General features: G+C 44.7%; 1 protein-coding gene across 6 annotated transcripts in view; it reads left to right on the forward strand.

Moving 5' to 3' along the window:
- Window positions 1-22,678, forward strand: part of ITPR1 (inositol 1,4,5-trisphosphate receptor type 1) — a 327,038-nt gene that overhangs the window by 241,845 nt on the left and 62,515 nt on the right. For all 6 annotated transcript variants that reach the window (XM_053897548.1, XM_053897549.1, XM_053897552.1 and 3 more), the window contains 4 exons: window positions 11,389-11,569; window positions 13,506-13,759; window positions 19,676-19,876; window positions 21,415-21,525. In XM_053897548.1, coding sequence (XP_053753523.1) covers window positions 11,389-11,569; window positions 13,506-13,759; window positions 19,676-19,876; window positions 21,415-21,525 — 747 coding nt within the window. The remainder of the gene's footprint in view (window positions 1-11,388; window positions 11,570-13,505; window positions 13,760-19,675; window positions 19,877-21,414; window positions 21,526-22,678) is intronic.

The raw sequence follows: 22,678 nt of genomic DNA on the forward strand, positions 1-22,678 counted from the left end.
AACCAGCCATGTAAAGAGCAGAGGGCAAGGGTGTTCAGACAGACAGGTTGGTGTGGGCTTGGTGTATTGCCAGAGCTGAAGGAGGTCAAGGTGGTCGAAGCATAGCATCGGGGAGGGGTGGGGGAAGCAGGGCATCTAATGATGGCTGGACCCCTGTAATATGCCTGTCGTCAGGTGGGAGGCTGGATTAAGTAATCTCTGTGGCCCCTGCCAACCCCTAGTCAGTGCTTCTAAAGGGCACCAAGTTGGCTGTGGCCATCATTTGCTTGGATACATGTTACTGAAGCCAAAGCCATAATATATTACGCAGCACTTACACAGATGAGTGCTGTGTAATTTCATCCCGCCGTCTCCATCCTCTTGGCCATCTGTATATTTTACTGTCAAATCCCAAGTATGTTCTCTGCAGCCACAAGGAAGCTACATGGTGGGCTAGTACCTAGTGAAATGGGCCTGTGGGGTTGGGAGATGCAAGTCCTGGAGCTTCTTCTTTGGGGTCCACAGGGGAGCTGTCACCTGAGAGTTGGTTGAGCTGGGCAGAGGACTCAGGGTGACTGGAATCTCCATCAGGAAGGCCCTCACTCTGGTTGATGTTTTGCTCTTTGCCAGCAGTGTCCTTGCCCCTGGCAGGCCGGAGTGGATTTATTTTTCTTTGGATTTTATGGTCGAGTGGATTTGTCATAGATTTGTTGAGAGCAGAGAAGAGAAAGTGGCCAGTATAAAACTCCACCACGTACCAGGCCTCTGCCGGGCTCTCATCCATGGTGCCTCCTTTACTCCATCCGGCAGGCCTCTCAGCAGGGTGGTACTTCTCTTCCTTCCCCCATTACACGTGAGGGAACTGAGGCTGCATGCTAACAAATGACCTGTCCCAACCTACCCATCTCCTCAGCCATCCCTGCCCATCCACTTGGACCTTGCTAAGTGTGAGGGATACAGAGCCCTTCCTTGGAGACCCTGCTGCTCTCTGTGCAAACACAGGAAATGGATGTGTGAAGGATACAGAGCTCAAGTTGGATGCCCTGGGGAACCTTGTAGGTTTTAGGGCAGGAAAAGTCGGTCAATGTTGATTAATGGCCCTCAGCACACGGAATGGAAAGAAGAGCAAAGACCAAAGTTCTTACCATCCAATTCGTGTGTTAGTCCTCTTTCTCAGTAGCACAGATGTCACCCTGAGTGAAGTGGGAGGGAACAGACAGACTCAGCCTTGGCCCCCTGTGCCCTCTAGTGTGGATGCATAGTTGAAATTTGGGGTGTTAAGAGTTTTCCAACACATGTCTTCTCAGGCCTGATGGCGCAGGTTGGAGGCTTGCCGAGAAGGCTCCTGTGCACTCGTGTTACAGATGCCATGGCAAGTCTTTGGGCAGCCAAAATGGGACCTGTGAGCACTCTAACTGCCAGAAGTTACTTTTCATTGAGTCCTAGAACCAGGCATGGAGGGCACTCCTGAAGGCTGATGAGCCCCTCCTGCAGCCCCAGGCATGCACTTGAGATTGTTCTCATCGTCTTCTTTAGTTGAGTAGACGTCCGTGGAACAGATTCTCAAACCTCCCTGAGTGCTTTAACAAAAGTCCTTCAAGTCTAATCAAAGTCTTGTTTGCTATACACACCCACCTTTCCTTATTATAAGCCTCATGTTGACGTGAAGAGCAACCATCATGCCTTCTTGCCCTTGAAGAAGATTCCTGAGGAGGTACCTACTACAGTCCACTGTGACGTCAGGCAAGTTTGGGGGTTGGAACTATTTCACATTCCATTGGTCATCTTTTCCTCTGGAGACTTTATGTTTTTCTCTTCCATCTTTGGCTAGAAGAGACAGTGCCATCACACACACACAAAAGATGGTGGGTTTTGAGAATTGAACCCAGAGAAAATGTGGAGTCTCCTTAATGTCTTTTCCCTTGGTCAAATGTCCAAGGTCCTCTAGAAGGATGCCTGACCTGCCTTTCTGAAAACTGTTTGATATTTCTGTTAAATATTGCTAGAGATGTTTACTTACAGTTTACCTATACACACAGGGACTTTGTAAGAAAGCACCTTTAAATATTGGGGGCGGGAGTACACTTTGTTAGTTGTTTGTTGATGAATATTTGAGAAACTGTTAAGTGTTTTGATCCACACTGAGGGGGGACCAGCCTCCTTACCAAACAGGGCAGACTTTCTTCACAGGTGCTGATTCCTGTGGGCACTGGGAGACAAAAAAAAGGAGAGTTGTTAAGCTTTCCATCCCAGGAGAAAAGTGGTTTTTATAGAGCAGGTTGGACTTCTCTGCTTGCTAAACCCAAAATTAATTCACCTTAAGAAGCATCATGAAGAGCCACTGCTTTGGCCTTGACCTGGAAGTTCAGACCCTTACTCGGAGCTCAGTGACCAGACTAATTCGAGTGAGGATCTCCTTGTCCCCCACCTCTTCTCTCAGGCATTAGAAGTCTGCCTTGTACCAGAAGGTGGCCTCCATCCAGCCCTAGCTGGCAGAGTAATTGAAATAGGGCATTTGTGTAAGTCCTCAAAAGACAGCTATATGGTTTAGATGAGGGAGAACTTTCTCTCAGAAAAATGAACTTGAAATGTGGATATCTTTCTAACCCAGAGTTGGTTTGCTTCATCACTTCTTTATTTTCTGCCTTGAATGTGTATTATTTCTAAACTCATTAAAGCTGGAGACATCCTCACACAGCTTGGTGAGCTGAAAGTTCCTGATGTTTACCGGTTAAAACCCATCTCAAACCTTGCAAGAAATTTCCTTCTTAGAGTGATCATTTATACCAGGGGAGTATTTGATTCTTGACCACTTTATTAATTACTAGACCCTTTTCATTCATCAGACTTTTCCCCAAATCAAGAATGGTAAAAAAATAAAATAAAATAAAATAAAATAAAATAAAATAAAATAAAATAAAATAAAATAAAATAAAATAAAATAAATAAGTAAATAAGTAAATAAAGGAAAAACTGTTTGTGTTGAAAGATTAGGGACTAAGAGGAGCATTTGACACCAAGCTTGTATTGTGCCTTGGGTTACATTAAACTTTGAGAAATGAAAGGAAAATTGTTTATTTTTATGTACAAAGGAATCTGAATGGTTTCTGTAACTAATAAAATACCAGCTGGAATTTTTTTTAACTTCCTTTATTGTGACAGTTACTGAGAATTGTTATTTACTGTATTTTTGCTGTCCATTTAGAGACCATCTTGACCTGCCAGTATCAGCTAGAATTGTTTATCCTTGGATGATTTTTGCACACTAGACTTTGCTCATCTTGTACCACCCAGCGCATAGGTTGATCCACCTGTTTTATGTTCTAATACCCTTCCTTTGAAAGGGGAATTGAAAGATAACAGCAGCACCTTGGGTTTGAATAGGATCCCATGGTAATCAAAGTGTTCTTCACACATAATGTTTCCTAGCTGCAACCTTGATGGGCCCCTAGCTTCCACGTGATGCAGACAAGGCAGGTGGTAAGAGTCTCCTTGTTCAGATAAGGAACTGAGGGCATAAATGCAGTTAAGTAAATTGCCCAGGTCAGGCAGCTGGTTAGTGGGGAGAGAAGGCTAAAATTTAAGTTTCCAGACCTGCAGTTCTCCAAGCAGCTATGCCTAATCACGTGTGCTTTATCACCTAGTTCAGGGTTCATGGTCTTGGGTTTTGATTGTTGTCCTTGGTTTCTAAGAAAAAGACTCAAGACCTATAGCTGTCATTGTGTGGCCATGGTTTTGTTCACATATAACCCACAGCCCTGGCAAATCTTCCAACTAGCAGAGGGACCTTATTTGGGAGCCCATCTTAACAAGTGCATCAAGCCTCAGAGGAAAGTTGGGACATTCACATGTATATCTACCATAGCTATTCTTTACTGTGAGAATAGTCTGTGTTTGTGCAGCTGGGAGACTGGGGGTGGGTGGGGTGGGGGCTGGATTATAAAAAGAAAGTGTTTAGAGTTTGACAGACTTGCTCAGGTGAGAGGTATTTAACAAAGCGGAGTGGTCTAGAGCATGGGCTGATGCAACAGACAAATGGGGACTAAGTCCTGGGGCACCACTACCATTTCCTAGCTGTGTGACTTGGCAAGTTATTTAACCTCTTTGAGCCTCAGATTCCTGATCTGTAAAGTGGGATTAATAACAGTACATATACGTACTTCATGGGATAGTTGTAAGGATTAAATGAGATAATAAGTATAAAATACCTAGTGCTTAAAAAATAGGAACTGTTCAATTACCATTCACTATGGCATAGTTTATAGAAAGGAGGTCCCCAGGAAGTGGTAAACTTTCAGTTAACCGCAGGTACAGGAAGAGAACTCCACAGGTAGCCATTGCTGTTACTGTGACACCCGGAGAGGATCTGTTCAAACTGGGAAGGTCTGGTTGGAGATGTCTCCTCAAGTCCCCAAGACTCCCAAGGCCAAGTCTGAGATCCTTTTGTTTCAGAGGTAGAGTGAGAAGAGAGAAATCTGACTATGTGGAGGAATCTGTTCAGCAGTCACATTCTTCAAATTGTGGGACTCAGTTTAATTCATTTTACAGAAGATTGACCATCCAGAGGGAACCTCATGGGCTTTGGTGGTCAAGTCATGTCGTACTAGACAGTGAAATGGAAAAGCTCATTCTCTGGATTCCCTCCAGGCCTAGTACAAGGGCTTCTAGAAGGTGGGCCAACCTCAACATGGAAATGCTTTCCTTTGGGGCAGGATCAAAGTTTTGAAGCTGTCCCATTGGTGCTGTTTACCGCTGCCCCCGGATTCTCCCTGCTCCTGACAGGCTCTATCTGGGATGACGTCTGCCTCTGCTTCCTGCCATTCCCCATTCTTTGAGTTAAGTCACCTATAAAGGCTGCTTCCTTCTCAAAGGCCTTATGTTCCAATAGGTGCAGTCTGGCTGGCTCTGTGTCCTGGGGTACAAAGTCTGTCTTTGCCCCTCAAGTCTCTGAACTCTGAGGAAGATGGCTTTTCAATAAGGTGCTCATTCTCGTACCTTCCCTGGTGTGTGTCCAGAGCATAGGGAAGGCCTCTGTCTCCCATTCTGCTCCGGGACCCCCTGCCTGCAGTGTCATTGAGACTGTGACCTCTTGCACCTGAAGAAAAGTGTCCGCCCACCCCCTCCTGCACACTGCCTGCCTGTTCCTAGAATAGCTGCCACTGTCTGCAAGTCTCTGACTTCAGGGTGCCTCTTATTTCAGTAGCTGGGTGGGCTTGTCATAAACCATGTTCCATTTCTTTGCAAGGATTTAAGTGGCCATAGTGGGTGGCTGCCAAGGCAATATCTTACTATTTTCGAGCGACCTGAAACGATGTTTTCATTATTATTTAAAACTAAGACCTCAGTTCCTTAGAACCTCTACAGCTTAAGTAGCCCAATGAGGGCCACCTGTGGCCACCTGACAGTTATCTGAGGGCAGGAGTGTGCACTCAGGCCATCGTGTCACCCAGCCACAGCCTAGCGTGGTCATAAAGTGACTGGCATGGATGGTCAGGAGCCAAGGATTCTGTGTCCTTGGCCTGTCCCTTTGCCCCTCTAGGCCTCAGTCTCCTCCTCTGTAAAATGTGGAGGGCCAGACTGAAGTGGTGGTTTGTAAACAGACTTCCTGGGCCTGCCGTGTTAAGGAGGAGTTCCAGTGGCAGAGAGACGGTTCTTCCCACCCTGCTTCAAACTGAACAGTTCTGCGTGTATCTCCCTTCAACATGGCATCTTTCCCTAAGATGGTGTTTGCGGAGGGAGGGGGGGGAATGGGATTTCTCTGCTGGGAACAGCTTTGGAAACGGAAACTGCCGGAATAGAGTGCTTCCTGCTTTAACATTTTGTGATAGGTATTTTTCTGTGGTTCTTGTCTTTCAGCTTGGCTTACAATAGCCACGCCTAGCGCCCCCACCCCCCACCCCCCGTGGCCACCACTGCCCTCCAGAGCTGCCATGGAGGTGGCTACTGCCTCTGGTCACTTGCTCATCTGCTCCAACCCCCGACTTCCTTAAAGCTACTCCAAGCAGACCCTTTGTCTGTGAGGTTGGAGTTGGTTCTATGGGTCTGCCCTCCAAAGCAGCCTTCATTTCCTCTGAGTTCCCTGTCCAACCACTGGGGCCGGGCTTCCTTGTGTTCCTTAAAAAGGAAGGATGGTAGAAAGGGCCCAGGACGGGGGAGCAGGAAGACCCTGACCTCTCCTAACCCAACTCTTTGATATATAATGTGACGGATTTATAAATGATGGTATCTGTCTTGGCAGTCTCCTAACATGCTGACAAGACAGCTTGCATGGAAGGGGCTTTGAGGTCCCGTGTGTTGTGGAGACACATGGAGGGTAATGAAAGGGCAGCACTTAGGGCAGCATCACAGATCCGTCTGCGGTGGGGATGGCCTCGGAGGGTAGCCCCTTCTCTGGACAACTTTACCTAGTACTCGAGCTTTCTGGGAACAAAGCCCATCTTTTTACCATCTCTCCCTTTTCGTTGTGACATAATTTATAGACTCTAATGTGCATAGATGGTAAGTGTATGGTTTGATCAGATTTGACAAATGTTTATAGCTCTACTCGTTTCCTACGGCTGCTGTAACAAATTACTACAAACTTAGTGATTTAAAACAACCAGATTTTTTATCTCACGAGTTTGACATGAGTCTTAAGTGGGCTGAAATCCACGTGTTGGCAAGACTGCGTTTTTTTCTGGATTCTCCCCTGGAGACTCCGTTTCCTTTCCTTTTCTAGTAGAGGCCACCTGGATTCCTTGGGTCATGGCCCCTTCCTCCATCCTTGCAGCCAGCAGTGCTGAATGGAGTCCTTCTCATATGGCATCTGACTTCCTCTTCCTCTTCTAAGGACCCTTATGATTAGATTGCCTCCCTGAACAATCTAGGATAATATCCCTATTTTAAGGTCAGCTGATGAGCAACCTCCATCCCGTCTGCAACTTTGTTTCCCTTTGCCCTGTAAGGTGACCTGTTCACAGGTCCCAGGTATTGTCTTGTTGTTGCTGTTATTCCTACCACACCTTTCTGTCTACTGCCAGCCTAATTAGGATATTTCTTTCAGTCCAGAAGTTTTCTTGTTTCCCTTTAGTCTCCCCACTCACACTTTCCAGGGGCATCCACCAAATGATTACCTCAAATCTGCCAGGTGGGGTGCAGCAAAACCTTTGCAAAAGCAAAACAGTCTCTACCTGCCTGCTGGTTCTTAGATGGAGAAAGGGGTGATTCGTAGGTTCACGGAGGAGTGGATACGTGGCGTGTGGAAAGGCCCTGTTTTGAGAGCCTGAGGTCTGGGAGGACGAGCACCCTGCTGCCTCCGTTCTGAGGTCCAACCTGCATCTGGGGAAACAGTCCTGAGAGGGGGGTGTCCCCTTTTCCTCCCAAGCCCTCCAAACAGAGCATCACAGTAAGAGGTTGAACAAACAGGCCTTTGAACTGTGTGCAGGGCTCTGGGCTCGCCAAGTCCAGCAGGGAGGGGCAGTAACTGTCTCCACGAGCCTCTGGCTGAGGGCCCCTGTTCCTCAGCCCCCCGTTTCTCCCGTGGCACATCCTGCCTCTGTGGGGGAGGTATCTTAGTTCTTCTGCACTGCTGTCACTTCTCACTTCTCTTACACAAGATAGTACTGCTTCCCTTTTGGAGACCAAGCTTCTTCCTTCCAGAGTATCTTTATTTAGATTCTCAGGCAGGAGACCTGAAGCGACAGCTCTTGGGTCTCACCAGCGTCTTGGCGAGGTTACGTTTGTCACGGTGTGGGCATCTTGGGGGTGTGCTAAATACTTGATGCCCATTATCTTTTAGGGTCCCCTGATCTCCAAGGAGAAATAACTGCCTCTGTAGGATTTTTGGTGAGACACCACACGCAAGTTTTACTCTGAGTTCCTGGCACCTCATAAGCAGTCAGGAAATACTGGCCCTTGTGCGTTTTACTGTGATTATCTCATTAGAGCTTCATAACCACTGTGAGGTACTGTTACCATGCCCATTTTTCAGATGAGAAAATTTAGGTTTCAGAGATGTTGTCACTTTCTAAGGTGACACAAGCTCATGAGGTAGTGCTGAAACCCAAGTGTCTCTGACTCCGGAGACAGAATGCTCACGCTTTGCTATCCTGCCGTAGCCACTGAGGGGGATGCCTTCACCATGGGGCTTCCACGTCCTACTGATGTGATGGCGGTACAAAAAAACTGACGCTCATTGGGCCCTGTGGTGAGCGCTTGGTGTACACGGGAGCAGCCCTTCCATGTGGGTCCAGAGAGGTGAGTAACTTGCACAGAGCTAGTGAGTGAAGGACCCGGCACTTGAACCCAGGCGGTCTGACTGGAAAGCCTGCCCTCTAACCCTGTCATTAAAGAATGCTTTCCTTCCTTTGAGGCAGTGGCAGCATCTTTCTTTTTGATACTTAATGATAACCCTGGTGGAGTACCTCCCATTTTAGCTTGATAGGCGGGTACCTCAGAGACTTAGGACTGCCCTGAATCATTTCTTCCATCTTCCAGGCACCACCCTTGTTTCATTCCAGTTGTCTGTGCTTCTTGATGCCTCTGTACCCTCGTGTCTACTTTATTATTTTGTTGACCACATTCTGTTTATAAAGCTGCTTCAGATCCTTGAGAGACTAAGGACTGATATAAATAATGTAAAATAAATATACTGGCCATTGCAAAACATATATAGAAGTGTGTAATCCTCAGTCACTTGCCCTTCTCCCATTTCATAAGAGGCTTTCTTACCCTGACGCTATCAGTTGACATCTGTTGGGTTAACCAGCTAGACGTTAAGCAGTGCGGTTTGTAGCTGGCCATCAGTCTGTGCTGTGTTGCCCTGTTAAATATGACAGATGGAAGGCTTTAGTTATTTATCTTTTTGCTCACCTACTTAAAGTGCATTTGTTTTTTCTGAGTGACCAGATTGTCCAAAGGATGCTTTGTTCAGTTGCCTCCATACAGCGAGAAGATTAATGGGGTAGCAACTCAAGTTAATTGCCCTGAGCAGCCACCTTCTGGTGCTGTCACCCCATGACCCCATGTGGGTGAGACGCTGTATTGGTTCATTTTGGTGGAAACTGTAGTCACCCCAGTTAGGTAGGTGGCTGTAGGTTGTGTGCTTCATCCCCACACTTCTTTTGTTGGTGGATGTATCAGCTCTCAAAGGAGTGAACGATTAGAACTTGATTTTTCATATCTTGATTAAGTTTTCTAGAATTAGTCTCTGTTGAGGATTCACATCTGGCACAGCCACTGAATATAAGCAGGATCTGATTGGGAGGCTATAGTTAAAAGGAGCCATAAAGTATTGGGTTGTATTTATTCTTTCGTCAGATAATTAGGAAGCTCCTTCTATGTGCTGGGCCTCCTCTGGGTGCTCTGGAGACAGCTGTGAACCATAGAGGTGAGGCACCTACCCTCTTGGAACTTACATTCTGCTTAACACATGCAGTAAGTAGGTAAAGCACAAATACAACAGATACCAGTTGCTAAGTAGAAAATAAAACAAAGCATGGGAGAATAAGCAGTTGCCTGGGTTGCTGCTTCAGGGAGGATTATCAGAGATGGCTTCACTGAGGAGGTGATGTTACTGGGGATACAAACAATGAGGGGACCCAGCCACGGGAAGAGCCATGCAAAGCAAGGAAGAGCAAGGCAGTGGCACTGAGCATCTGCCACAGTATTAGCCCATTAACCCATTCTCTTGGGTCAGGGTCATAAGGATAAATGGCTACTTTAGTAAAACATCATTAGGGCGATTATTGAATTACTATGTCTGTCCTTACCAGGCTGCCAATTTCATGGGAAGGCAGCAGGGTCCAGGCCCCTTTTTGTTCACTGTTGTTATCTTCTGCGATGGGCGTAGTGTCCAACTCATGACAGGTGCACAGTAAATACTGGATGGATGAACAGATAGATGGATGCGTAGGTGCATGGATGAAGGGGTAAATGAGTGGAACGATGGATGAAGTAGTAAGAAACCTGTAAGAAAATACAAGGTGGTAAAGGGCAATTGAGGACACTAAAGATTTGAGCTTGATTCAGAGAGTGTGGGAGTCTTAGTGGACTCGGTGACACACAGTACAACCAAGCAGTAAGCAGGCAGTGACTTGTACCGGCCTTGAGAGTAGTTGGAGGGGAAAAGATAGAACCAGGAAGCACAAGTGGGAAGGATGGATCTTGTGCTGTATGTTGGAAACAACGAGAAGTAAAGAACAGTGGAGGGAGAGGAAAAAGCACAATCAGGAAGTGCTTTGTAGGCAAAGGAGACTGACATTTGTCAATACAGCATATGGGCTAGTGGCTAGAAGAAGGGTCATGGTGACTGCAGTTGCCTTCTGGCAGATGGAAATGTGGTGGCTTTCCCGGGGCCTGCTGAATCTGGCAGCAGGTTTGTGTTGGGAGGGGGTGAGAGATTGAGGAGTTAAGGGGTTGCAAAGGCTGGTAAGATTTTACTTTTTTCTAGGATTGCAAGCCTAGGTCTACCTTCTGTAGGGAAATGCCATCTTTCCAAATGGGGGAGGATATGAAATTGGCAGAAAGATCCAACTGAGAGAAGCAAATATATTGTTTGGAGCTTTGTTTTATTCCTCTGGAAATGACCGTATTGTATTTTTATGTAAATAATTCACAACAGCGTGGTGTTTGCAAAGGGGTGAAAAACGAACACTCATAAATGAAGTTGAGACACCATATTGTGTTTTTATATCAACAGTGTATATGATTGCTTGCAGTGGGTCCAAAAACAAATGTGCATCCAAGAGGCAAGCTACCTGTTAACTTTGAGCTTCTTCATCTAACCACTCTTTACCTGTCCTTCTAGACAAGATTTGAAAATCACCTTTTCTACAAAGATTTTGAGATCGCTCTGGCCCACTGTCCTCCTTGCCAGCTCTGAGCTTCTGTGATGTAACTGTCTGTGTAGCTCCTAGAACCCTTCTTATGTTCACATTTTTGTCTTACTTAGGGACTTGTTAACCTGGTATGGAGCCCTATAGGGAAGGTAGCACATCTTACTCATCTGTGTATATTCACAAGGCTGTGCAGAGTGGAGGGACTCTTGGAAGTCCTTAAACACATGACTGGACCTACAGTAATTACCAAAAAAATACATTGTTTCCTTTGTTAATGGCGTTGTTTTGCAGGGGCTTGTTCTTAGTAGGCTGGAATCTCCCCAACACCCCTTAGCATGCTTCCCAAGCCTATATGACTGCTCCATCAAAGACATCCATGGCAGGTTGCTTTAAGGTCCCTGTTTAGAAAACCTCAGGCCATACAATCCAGAGAATGATAGTGCATAGAATCGTGTTTAACTTTGGTCTGAACTATAAACTGTTTGTGAGGTTTTGTTGGCTGGCTCTGGTCTCCATGAGGTTTTGGTGTCCTGAGTGGGATTCAATCACTGATCTGTCACAGTGTTGAAAATCCGTGGGTTTTCTTTGGCAGCACTCCTTTTTCTGCCGGTTAACAGAAGATAAGAAGTCGGAAAAATTCTTCAAGGTCTTCTATGACCGAATGAAGGTGGCCCAGCAGGAAATCAAGGCAACAGTGACTGTGAACACCAGTGACTTGGGGAATAAAAAGAAAGATGATGAGATAGACAGGGATGCCCCATCACGGAAAAAAGGTAAGTGCTCTCCTGCGCATGGCCCTCTCACCAGCTGGACTTCTAGACTCCAAACTTTATTCTGTCTCAGGCTTTCAGAAAGAAGCACACCATTCTGGTTATGATCTAATTCTTCCTGAATAACCTGAGCTGAACTGCTGTGCCTTGGTGTTTCTTCTTGTATAAAAAGAAAAAAAAAATTAACATACCTTCTTCTTGGTGACAGGGTTTTTTGGCAGGAAATCCATTTGTAATTTTCTCTGTAATTTTTAATTTAATGTTACAAAATGTTAATGAAGATATACACTTTATTTTTTTTTTAATGTTTATTTATTTTTGAGACAGAGAGAGAGCATGAACGGGGGAGGAGCAGAGAGAGAGGGAGACAGAATCCAAAGTAGGTTCCAGGCTCCGAGCCGTCAGCACAGAGCCCAACTCGGGGCTCGAACCCACGGACCATGAGATCGTGACCTGAGCCGAAGTCGGACGCTTAACCGACTGAGCCACCCAGGGGCCCCGAAGATATACACTTTAAAACTGGGTGTCTAGGGGCGCCTGGGTGGCTCTGTCGGTTAAGTGTCCGACTTCGGCTCAGGTCATGATCTCGCGGTCTGTGAGTTCGAGCCCCGCGTCGGGCTCTGTGCTGACAGCTCAGAGCCTGGAGCCTGTTTCGGATTCTCTGTCTCCCTCTCTCTCTGCCCCTCCCCTGTTCACTCTCTGTCTCTCTCTGTCTCAAAAATAAATAAACGTTAAAAAAAAAATTTAAAAAAAACTGGGTGTCTATCCTTTGTCAGCTAATTCTCCCTTATGTTAAAAAATATTTGAAAGTTTCTAAAGTTGTATGCATGATGTCACTTAAAGAGAAATAATACTTAGATGCACCAGGGTTGGAGTAAAATGGCCGTGAGCAGGTGACTTAGCCACTCTGAGTCTCTCTTTTTTTTTTTTTATGTTTAGAACTGGGTTTCTGAGCCACAGTGCATTTGGCATTTGGAGAATTCGTTGCTGGAGGGGGCTGTCTTGTGCACTGTAGGATGTTTAACAGCATATGTTAAACAGCATACTCTACCCAGTAGATGCCATTAGCCTGCTCCCACTGCCAACTGAAAGTGTCTCCAGATTTTGCTAATTGTCCCCTGGGTGGGGATGGGGGAAAATCAGCCTCAGTTTATAACCACTGGTCTAGAATCGGAATTAAGAAAAGAAGAAAGGCTAATATTTGCTAAGTGCTTCCTATGAACCAGGTACTGTTCAAAGTCCTTTATTACATCCTTTAGTTCGCTTATAACTGAAGTTAACCCTGTAAAATAGATAGGATTGTTATCCCCATTTTACTGATGAGGAAACTGAGGCACAGAGATTAACTTGTCCTTGTTAAGGCTATGTAGCAAGTAGGCAGCAGAGCCAGTGTTCAAACCCAGGCAGTCTGGGTGCAGTGTGTCACCTTCTTAAAGCTAATGCCTATTTACCTCACAGGGTTACTCTGAGGATTAGATGAGATAATATACATCAGGTGCTTAACCACAGTGTCTCCACACTTAATAAAGGGCTCAGTCAATTGTCATTACAATAGCAGTAATTACAGTTGGAATCATTGATATGTTGACTCTCTCAGAAGCTTCTCCGGGTAGAATTTACTGATGTTCTCCCTGTTTTACAGATGAGGACACTGAGGCCCAGAGCCATATAGGTTTGTGAGGTTGACAAAGCTGATGCTAAGGCTTTTCCTCTAAAACACAGAGCAAGCATAGATGAAATGTCAGAGCCGTGAGCAAGTTGGCATGGCTTGACTCAGTTTTAATCCTAAGGACTAAGAGAAGTGACTTCATGGAGTATTTTGCCAGCCTTGAAGATTTATATGAATACCAGAACTTAGATATTTGAACCTCTTCTTTCATGCAGTGAATAGTACTCCTGAGGCGTGAGCAGCATTGATCATCTCACATTTGCATTCCAGCCAAAGAGCCCTCGACACAAATAACAGAAGAGGTCCGAGATCAGCTCCTGGAGGCCTCTGCTGCCACGAGGAAAGCCTTCACCACCTTCAGGAGGGAGGCTGACCCCGACGATCACTACCCGTCTGGGGAAGGTGCCCAGGCTACGGCAGACAAGACCAAGGATGACCTGGAGATGAGTGCAGTCATCACCATCATGCAGCCCATTCTCCGGTTCCTGCAGCTCCTGTGTGAAAACCACAACCGAGACCTGCAGGTGAGGCTGGGCCCTGGGAGTTGCAGCTCCTCGGAGCTGCCGGCAGCCTCAGACGTCTCAGCTCCTCTCCCTGCCACCAGCATCCTTGAGTTGAGGACCCAGAATGGTTCTGACATATGGGCAACTGAGGTGTTTGTCTCTCTGTCTTCCACACCATCCCCTCAGGGACAGGAACCAAATCTCTTGTTCACCAGTACAGGTGCCTACTTCGTACATATTTAAATGTGGGTATGTACCTCTGTGTGCTTGCATGTGGTAGCATGCCCCTGTTTGGCACAGGTAAAACTTGGATGGATGGATGGATGGATGGATGGATGGATGGATGGATGATTAAATATACAAGACTTAGAAAATCTGACACATAGAAAGTTTCAATTCATTTAAGCAATGGTTGGTTGAATGAAGTGGCCTACCAGGGTTTATACAAATCGGTGTTTAAATATATGTGTTGAACTGATTATTCCAGAAATCTTCTGTTCACTTTTTTATTGTTGGAAAGAAAACAATGGCCAATGTTTATCAGGCACTTAGGGTATGTTGGATACTAAGTGTTGCTGATCCCCTTGTACTTGTTTTACAGATGAGGGAACTGAGGTTCAGGGGACATAGTTAGGGAGTGCAGAGCTGGGACTTGAACCCAGACCATCTGGGAGATGGTAATGCTCATCTGTTCAAGAACTACGTTAAGACAGCATATTTTCTCCTTTGCAAAGTTTGCCCACCAGCGAAGCCTATATGGAACGGCTAAGGGTGGATTCCAGAGATAAGTTTCTTTTTACTGAATGGGAATAGATCTGTGGAGCCCCTCACTGTTTAGGAGAAGCATGCTAGAGTACCAGGTCCTTGGCCATTGCCTGGTTTTGCTGTTGGCTTTTGGGAAAAACACCCTTCTGTGCCTAAAAGGGATTGAGGATTAACAAGAAAAGTGTGTCTGAACAACTCTGCTAAGATAGAATATTTTCTCCTAAAATAAACAAGTTGGCAGTGATACTTTAGTTCTTTGAATAATGATGGTATGAAAAGAAAATTCTAGTCCACACGTGGCAAATTAAAGGTGCTGTCTTAAAATATTTGTATTGCTGACTTTATCAGATGATTTGATGGCCTTCATATGTCACCTGTAGCCAGACCATTCAGGGTCAGGGCCATAAATCCCTCATACTTAAAACTTGCCACAGAGTCTCTGCCTGGAGAAGTTGAGTAAGAAATTACATTGTTACATGGTAAGACAGAATAATGAAACGTAACTGGGTGAAGTCTGCAGTATTAATTACTTCTACACTGGTTTTTATTTTTAATCACATTGGTCTGAAGAGCCTGAGCTTTGAAAAGGGAGGTGTATCCAAGGTCATCATCAATTGGCCAGATTTGGCCCATATTTAAAACTGAAAGAGTTTTCCCTAACCCCCATTGTCTTCCATTTTGCTGTTCATTCACTTCCTCCATTGACCTTCCCTGCTTGATCCCTCTCTGTGTCTGAGTGTGGGATCCTGGCTGGTTTTTTTTCCTTGCCTGTTGCTCAAATATTCCTACTTTGGACTTGGACCGTGTTTGCCCTAGATCCACTGGCCTGGGAACTGTGTAGCTCAGTCGGGTTGAACAAAGTACTCATGACTCAAAGATGCAGGGATTGGTTATTGTCTCATTGGCTGGTGTTCTTGTGTCTGCAGGCCAGCTCTGTCCTTTCCACCTTCCATACGTACACCATTAGTCACAAGGGAGACTGGCCATGGGAGTGTGAATGACACCAGGGAAAGCCAGGCTGTCCTACCAGCAGGAAAGCAAAGTCATTTGTGGCATCTTTGTGGATGGGGAGGACCTCCCTGCTGCTGGGGCTATTTCTAGGCTGAGCTGAGTGGTCAGAACCCTGTACTGTTCCCCTGTACTGCTGTCACTGGTCTCCACCAACCTCAGGCTCCGGAGGGAAGTGGGTTGAGACTGTGCCTGTGCATGTATGTTTATTTCATCATCTCGGTGAATACCTGCTCTGTGCCTGGCATTGGTGGCAATAGAGACCTCACCCTTTCCCTCACAGACCTGAGAGTCTAGGGCAGGAGCCACCCGGGGAAACCCAAGATTGCTGTGCAGCATGCTGAGTGCTGTCGTGGTGTCATCTTAAGGGTTTTGTGGGTTCAGAGCAGGCAAACCAGCCCCCTTTGCTGGGTCTAGGAAGGCTTCTCAGAGGAGCTCATATCTGCTGAGTCCTGAACTAACACAAGACTACCTTGAGTAACATCCCTCCACAGATGTTGGAGAGGCCATCCTGATGATTCTGGTTTCGCACACCTGTTCTCACGGCCCCCTGCCCACCTCTTGATTTCACGTCTTCACCAGCACGTGCACATCCTGCTGTGGAAGCAGAGTAAGGCTTTCATTGCTGGAGTTCACCTTTTCTCATCTGGAAGTCATCACAGTTTCTATTTTTCACCTTAGCTCGTCACGAAACTCTGCTTTGACCTAAGGCCCTAAGAACCCCATGGGCAGAAGGACCTGTTAATGAGTCCGTTCATACACTTGATTCTCCAACACATTGCTCTATGGAAAACAGTAGTATTGACTGAAAGGGGAGTATATAGTATATTTGTGTGTGTGTGTGTGTGTGTGTGTGTGTATTTTTTTCTTTTTTTTTAGTCTTAGCAACTTAAAAAAAAAGTCTTAGCAGCTTAATCTTTGAAAGTATCATAAAGATTATCCAAGTCAGTGGTGTTACACTTTTTGGTTTTGGCCACAGAATCCTCTGTTTAAGATCTTATGCAGAAATGTAGTAAGTAAAGCAGATGAAAGCCAAACTTCTCTGTTCAGAGTAGAAACTACAGATGACAAGAACTTTCCTTTTCTCCCTTACCTACCAGAGCCCTGAGAGGCAGGGCATTCTGGGTTTCCCCCAGAGTCCTATAGGGCCCAGTTGGAAAACCAATGATCTTAAACCAGTGGTTCACAAGGATGAAGGTTAGAATCATCTAGAGATGTTGATAAAATTACATTTGTAGAAATCTTGTTCTCAAAATTACGGTTTTGAGCGGGATTTAGCTACTCTGAACACCACCCTGTTGGCTGTGTTCCAGACCAGATGGTGGATCTCTGGGTCACGGTTTTCTTGTGTACCAAAGGGAGGAGAAGACATTCTCATGAGGACAGAATGATTGCCTCCCTGGTATAAACAAGTGGAGAAAAACCCTGAGGAGAAGGAATCCAGCCTTTTGAATTTGCCCAGCATTGCTTGTCATATTTATAACCTTAACTTTCCTGTTGGTAAATGATCAGTAGAGATAAGGCCACTGCATTTGGCTTTGCCAAACAGGCAGTGGCTGCCTTAAGCAAGCTTCATTCACAGTAGTAAGAAACTTGATGGGAAGGACTATTCTTGAGCCATTTTGCCTGTGCTTTTGAACCTTCCCCTGAAAGGTTGGCTTTGCTTTTCACCTGGGTTAAGGAATGCAGGTCTCTGGCCACTGACAGCTGTGTGAGAACAGATTTGAAGTCTTTCATTCCTTAATTCACACATATCGACTTGGCCCCTTGCCCTCCAAGGAAGACCACAGAAAGAACAGGTCTTCTCCAGCCTAAACAAGGCAGGGTACTGTGCACTAAGGGTGAGATCTATTCCCTGAACATGGAAACAGTCCCTGTGAGCCTCCTAGTGAGTGACACCCATCTATTTTTTGTAGAGGACAAAAGGAAATGGATCTGAACTAGGAAGGAGAGATTGTGGCTCAACACCCTGCAAAAACCATGAGCTATGGGAGAGGCTTTCAAGAAAGGGCAGCCAGCTATCTTCATGGGGAGTTGAAACATAACAGCCTTGAAGACTTCCTAGGTCTCCTTTCCTCCATCCGTTCAATTTAATTCAGATTATTTTAGCCAGTGTTGATGAAACACCTGGCATGTTCTGGTCCCTGTGCCTGCTGCCAGGCACCCCGTGCCGTCAGCATGGTCCTGGGCAGAGCTGACAGACATCTCTATAAGCACATCACAAAGTGTAAGGAGGGGCAAGAGAGGTGTGTGCCATTTCTGATCTTGTTGGAGTCAGGATAGAGACTCAGACGGGCTGCCTGAAACAAGTGACTTGAGACCCCATCCTGAAGGAAGAGGAGTCATCAGGGTGGCAGGCAGAGAGAATAAGTGGCTAAAGCCCCAGAGGAAAGAGAATGAGGAATACTCTTAAACACGAGTTTAAGAGGCAGATGGCCTGGAGAGCCATGCTATAAATTTCAGCCTTGGACAGCCAGGCTGTTTCCTGTTCTCTTCCTGAATACGTCTCTATTCCTCTCTGCATGATAAGGGGCTCAGCTAGGCCCTCCAACAAGTAGCACCTTCCCTGGGCAGCTGGATCGAGGAATGGCTGTGGGACCCTACTGTGGCTTTCCATGGCCCTTAGAAAAACAATCCCCTTATGAAAGCCCACATGGTTCCAAATCATCTGTCCTTTGCTCCACCACCCTCCCAGACCTGGAAGATTGTTCAGTTTTTAGACTAATTAGACGAGCATAAAGGACTAAAGTTATGCGAGGGCTAGGGGGAAACGGTTAGTTTGATGGGTCAAGCATTAAACTTTGTTACCAGCTTTTAATCTGTATATTTATATTTTAATTTTACAAGGAATACTTGAATAGGGTCTTTCTATAAAAGTTTAGATATAAGTAAGTATTTAGTTAAAAAGAATTGTCCCTCTCCCCATCCCTACCTCTCTACTCAGAACTATCGTTGGTTTGGACAACAAACCAACTGGTTGGTTGTATCTTTCCAGTCATCCTTCTATATTTTTGGATGGGAGCAGTATATGCATATTAATTTGCTATTTACCTTCTAGTTTTTTTAACTTTTAACAGTATGTCCTAGAGATCTTTCCATTTTGGCAGGTATTGACCTCACTTGGTGTTTCTAAATTGTAATAGTAAATGATGTTGATATGCTATAATTTATTTAACTACTCCCCATTTGATGGGCATTTAGGTTGTTTCCAGTTCTTGACTATTATAAACACTGCTATAGTGAACTTCCAATACATAGTTTGTGAATAGAATTCATTATTTTATAGAAGTGGAATTACCACATCAAAGGTATCTTTGACGTTTATTTTATCTTTTGTTTATATCTTTTTATATAGTACCAGTCATCTATGGTAAACGTAACTTTTATAATTTTGCTTAAAAGAATATTTGCAGTTAATTTTTGCTTCTTTTTAAGAAGAGTCACTGGCAAAAATCTCCTCTTCATCAAAATAGACTCTGCTTTGTGAGGTGGTTGAATGTGGTTTACTTGATTTTATGGAGGAAGTACCTGCTCTTACATCTCTTGTTAACATGATCTGTTTAGCTGGAGAACATATATTTGGGCACAAGCGCACAAACATTTACTCATTCCTGCCCCTTCCTTTAAGAATTAATGGAAATAGCCAAAAATGACAACCTAGGTTCCTGCCATGGCAGTGGGCTTAGGTCAGCTTATGACACCTTATTTTGTGATGAGCCGTCCCTAGTACTAAGCTGTAGGCATTCAGCATCCAGACTACACCATCATCTTTTAAACATAACCATTGCCCCTTGAAATGTCAAATGCCTCTGAACCTAATACCTGCTGGGAGGAGCATGGGCTGGAGTGGGAAAGAGAGAAAGGAGAACTCTGAAAGGCTTTAGGCATCTGAAGTGGGCTGTCGAAGAGGACCCTTCCTCCCCCAGCATCATGTAGAAAAGCACCTTGGAGAACAAGCTCCCGTGTTTGGTGGCCATTGCCATAGATCAAGTCCACAGTTGACCATCTTGGGGGCTCTTTTCTCCGGTGCTGCATCTCTCTTCATAACTGCTGATCAATTCTGGACATCAACCAATTAGATACTAGCAAAATGTCACTATGTATGACCTTTTCCCTCTTCTCTCCTACTTTGCTGCCCCGATGCTGGGGACTGCCCAATTGTAGAACTTCCTTCGTTGTCAAAATAACAAGACCAACTACAATTTGGTGTGTGAGACACTACAGTTCCTGGACTGTATTTGCGGAAGCACTACTGGAGGTCTTGGTCTTCTCGGGCTCTATATAAACGAAAAGAACGTAGCCCTTATCAACCAAACCCTGGAAAGTCTGACTGAATACTGTCAAGGACCGTGCCATGAGAACCAGGTACCTCCATTTTTATTTGGGAGTGGGGAAAAAACAAAGTTCATCATTTTGGAAATGTTATTGACAGGAACTAGTTCAGAAGTCACACAGCATTTGCCTAGTGGACTAGGAGGTCGCAACAACTAGAGATCTTTTTTCCAGCAGTCAAGAAGGAGCTTTGGTGCTTTATTATGCTTCAAGATTTGACCTAACCACAGGCATTGGAAGACTTATCCTTGGTCTCCATGCTTGGCATGGCGTGGCTTGGCTTGGTTTGAATGTCCAAACTTAACTGACTAGAGATAAATAATGAAGTTGGTGTTAAATTAAGACACACAAGAACTGGGCTCTATTTTGAACACTAGGAAAGCTACTTAATGGAAAAAGATTGAAACCTACCTAGAGAGAGAAACCTTGCTACACACAAGACAGCTTGAAAACAGTATGAGAAAATGTTTGGTTGAAATTTAAACACCACATTCAGAGAAAAGAATGAATGACCCATTAGTCTTGATTTTGGCCTCTCAAGAAGTAGATTTTTGGAGGGGAACCCAATGGTTCCTAGAGTAAAACTGTTGCTTTTATCCATGACATATTGCCAACTTTGTGAGTTTTTGCATTGATACTAGGATGATTATGATTTTTTACTCAACCGAGCTCTGTCCTGGGGGATAGATGGACCCGGAAATTGCCAGTCCTAAATCCAGTAGACAGGGAAGGTGTGATACGCTATGTTACATGGGGAGCAAGTCCAGGGACTTCACTCAGGGGAGAAAAATGCTTTACAAAAGGGACAACCTTTTGTTTTTCAAACACACCTGGTCATAGTTTGCTATAAGTACCAGGCTCGCTTGTTGTTGGATCCACTTTCATCGCCTGGTTCACTGGTGAGACAGGTGGTATAGTCAAAGTTAAAATGAAAAGGAACAAAAAAAATTATAGCAGGCTTGAAGGAAAAGGCTTTATCTAACATCTAAGTGAATTTCCTTATAACCTCAAGTTTGCTTTTCTGCCAAACATGGGTCTGTCAAAAGGAACATACTAGAGTGGATTCTGTTGCAAATGGGGACCTTACCTGGAGGAAGATGATTAATCTTGGTATTGTGTGAATTAAACAGGAAACTTGCTTTCCAGGCTTAAGTCTTAAGCAAAAGTATGCAATACGAAAGCCGAGTGATGTAGAGAGAATGGAACACACCTTTAAAGGGGAAAACAGGGCTCAGAACTCAGAATCAGTCACACACTGTATTTTCCCTTAAGAACAAAAGCCAACTGTATTGCACTATTTGGATTAGACACGACTAATTTATCAGTTACAGTGCATGGGGACTTTCCTGCTGTTTACTGTTAATTCTGAAACTAGCGATTTTCATCTGTCTTTTATTTTTACCACTTTCTCACGGAAAATTTGCAGCTCTCCCCTAGAGACATTACTAGGAGTGGCACGCATTGTGTTGAAATAGCAGTTGAGCCTGTTGGCTTTTGACATCTGATTTATGACCAGCATTTGTGTAAAGATCTGTGTATGTGTGTGTTTGTGTGTGTGCGTGTTTTCTCAGAACTGCATAGCCACCCATGAATCCAATGGCATTGACATCATCACAGCCCTGATCCTTAATGACATCAATCCTTTGGGAAAGAAGAGGATGGACCTTGTATTGGAACTGAAGGCAAGTAGGAATTGAAAGCAAAAGACAGGAGCATGTGAAAATAGTTACTTTGTGTTTTGCCTCAGCACGTGATATGGTCAGTGTTAGGAAACTAAATACAGTTCTCTTAGATAAGTGAATGGTCCATGTTGTAAGTTCTGACTGAAATGCAGAACTTCAGTCTGGCCCTCCAAATAAGAGTCTTAAGACAGGATACTCCTGGGGCACCTGCATGGCTTAGTTGGTTAAGTGTCTGACTTTGGCTCAGGCCATGATCTCATGGCTCATGGATTCAAGCCCTGCTTCAGGCTCTGTGCTAACAGCTCAGAGCCTGGAGCCTACTTCAGATTTTGTGTCTCCCTCTCTCTCTCATTTTCCTTTCCCCACTGATGCTCTGTCTCTCTCTGTCTCTCAAAAATAAAATATTAAAGCTTTTTTAATTAAAAAAAAAAAAAAAGACAGGATACTACTTCTGATGTTGCTTTCTTAAGCATCCTCCTCAAAAAACAAAATAAAACCCTCATTTGTACCCAGAGCTTCCAAAGATTCTTTAAGAGTCCAAAGATTAAACTTGCAACCTGTCTTGGTGTCTAAAGTGTATTTCAAAATGTGTTGGCCTCACTGAGCACGTTTCCTTTTTAACTGTTCCCGTGTTGGGTCATGTTGAGATCCGTCCTCTATCTTACACCCATATGCAACAGGGAACTTTTTGTCATCACCACAGAAGAGCCTAGAACTGCAGGGTTTAGCTCTAAAGCTGATCTGTATTGATTGCATAAACAGTGTCATAGGAAAGAGAGGTCATTAGGGAAGATGTTAACACAGAAGTCCACAGGAATTGCACAGTTATTTTTATTTTTCCTACACTGTTTAGAGCTGAGAGTCCAAACGGATCATTGATTTGGGTGTATGATTTAAATGGATTTTTTGTATGTGAGCTATTTTTACTTCCTCTGACAAATTGTGTTGTAGAATTGACTTGAACATTATTCACGCTCATGTGCCGGGCTCCCATTTATCAGAATGTATATAATGAGAGCCTGAAATGACCAGAATTTCATATGCTACTGATCAGCGTTTCAGTGACTTTTCCAGCTAATCTCGTAATCTGTGGATTATGATAGAAATGTGTGTGCTCTGAAAAGCCATCAGTTGGTAGCACAGCATCCTGATT

The sequence above is a fragment of the Panthera pardus genome, unplaced genomic scaffold (assembly GCF_024362965.1).
Source record: "Panthera pardus isolate Hobbes unplaced genomic scaffold, ASM2436296v1 HiC_scaffold_8, whole genome shotgun sequence".
NCBI lineage: Eukaryota > Metazoa > Chordata > Mammalia > Carnivora > Felidae > Panthera > Panthera pardus.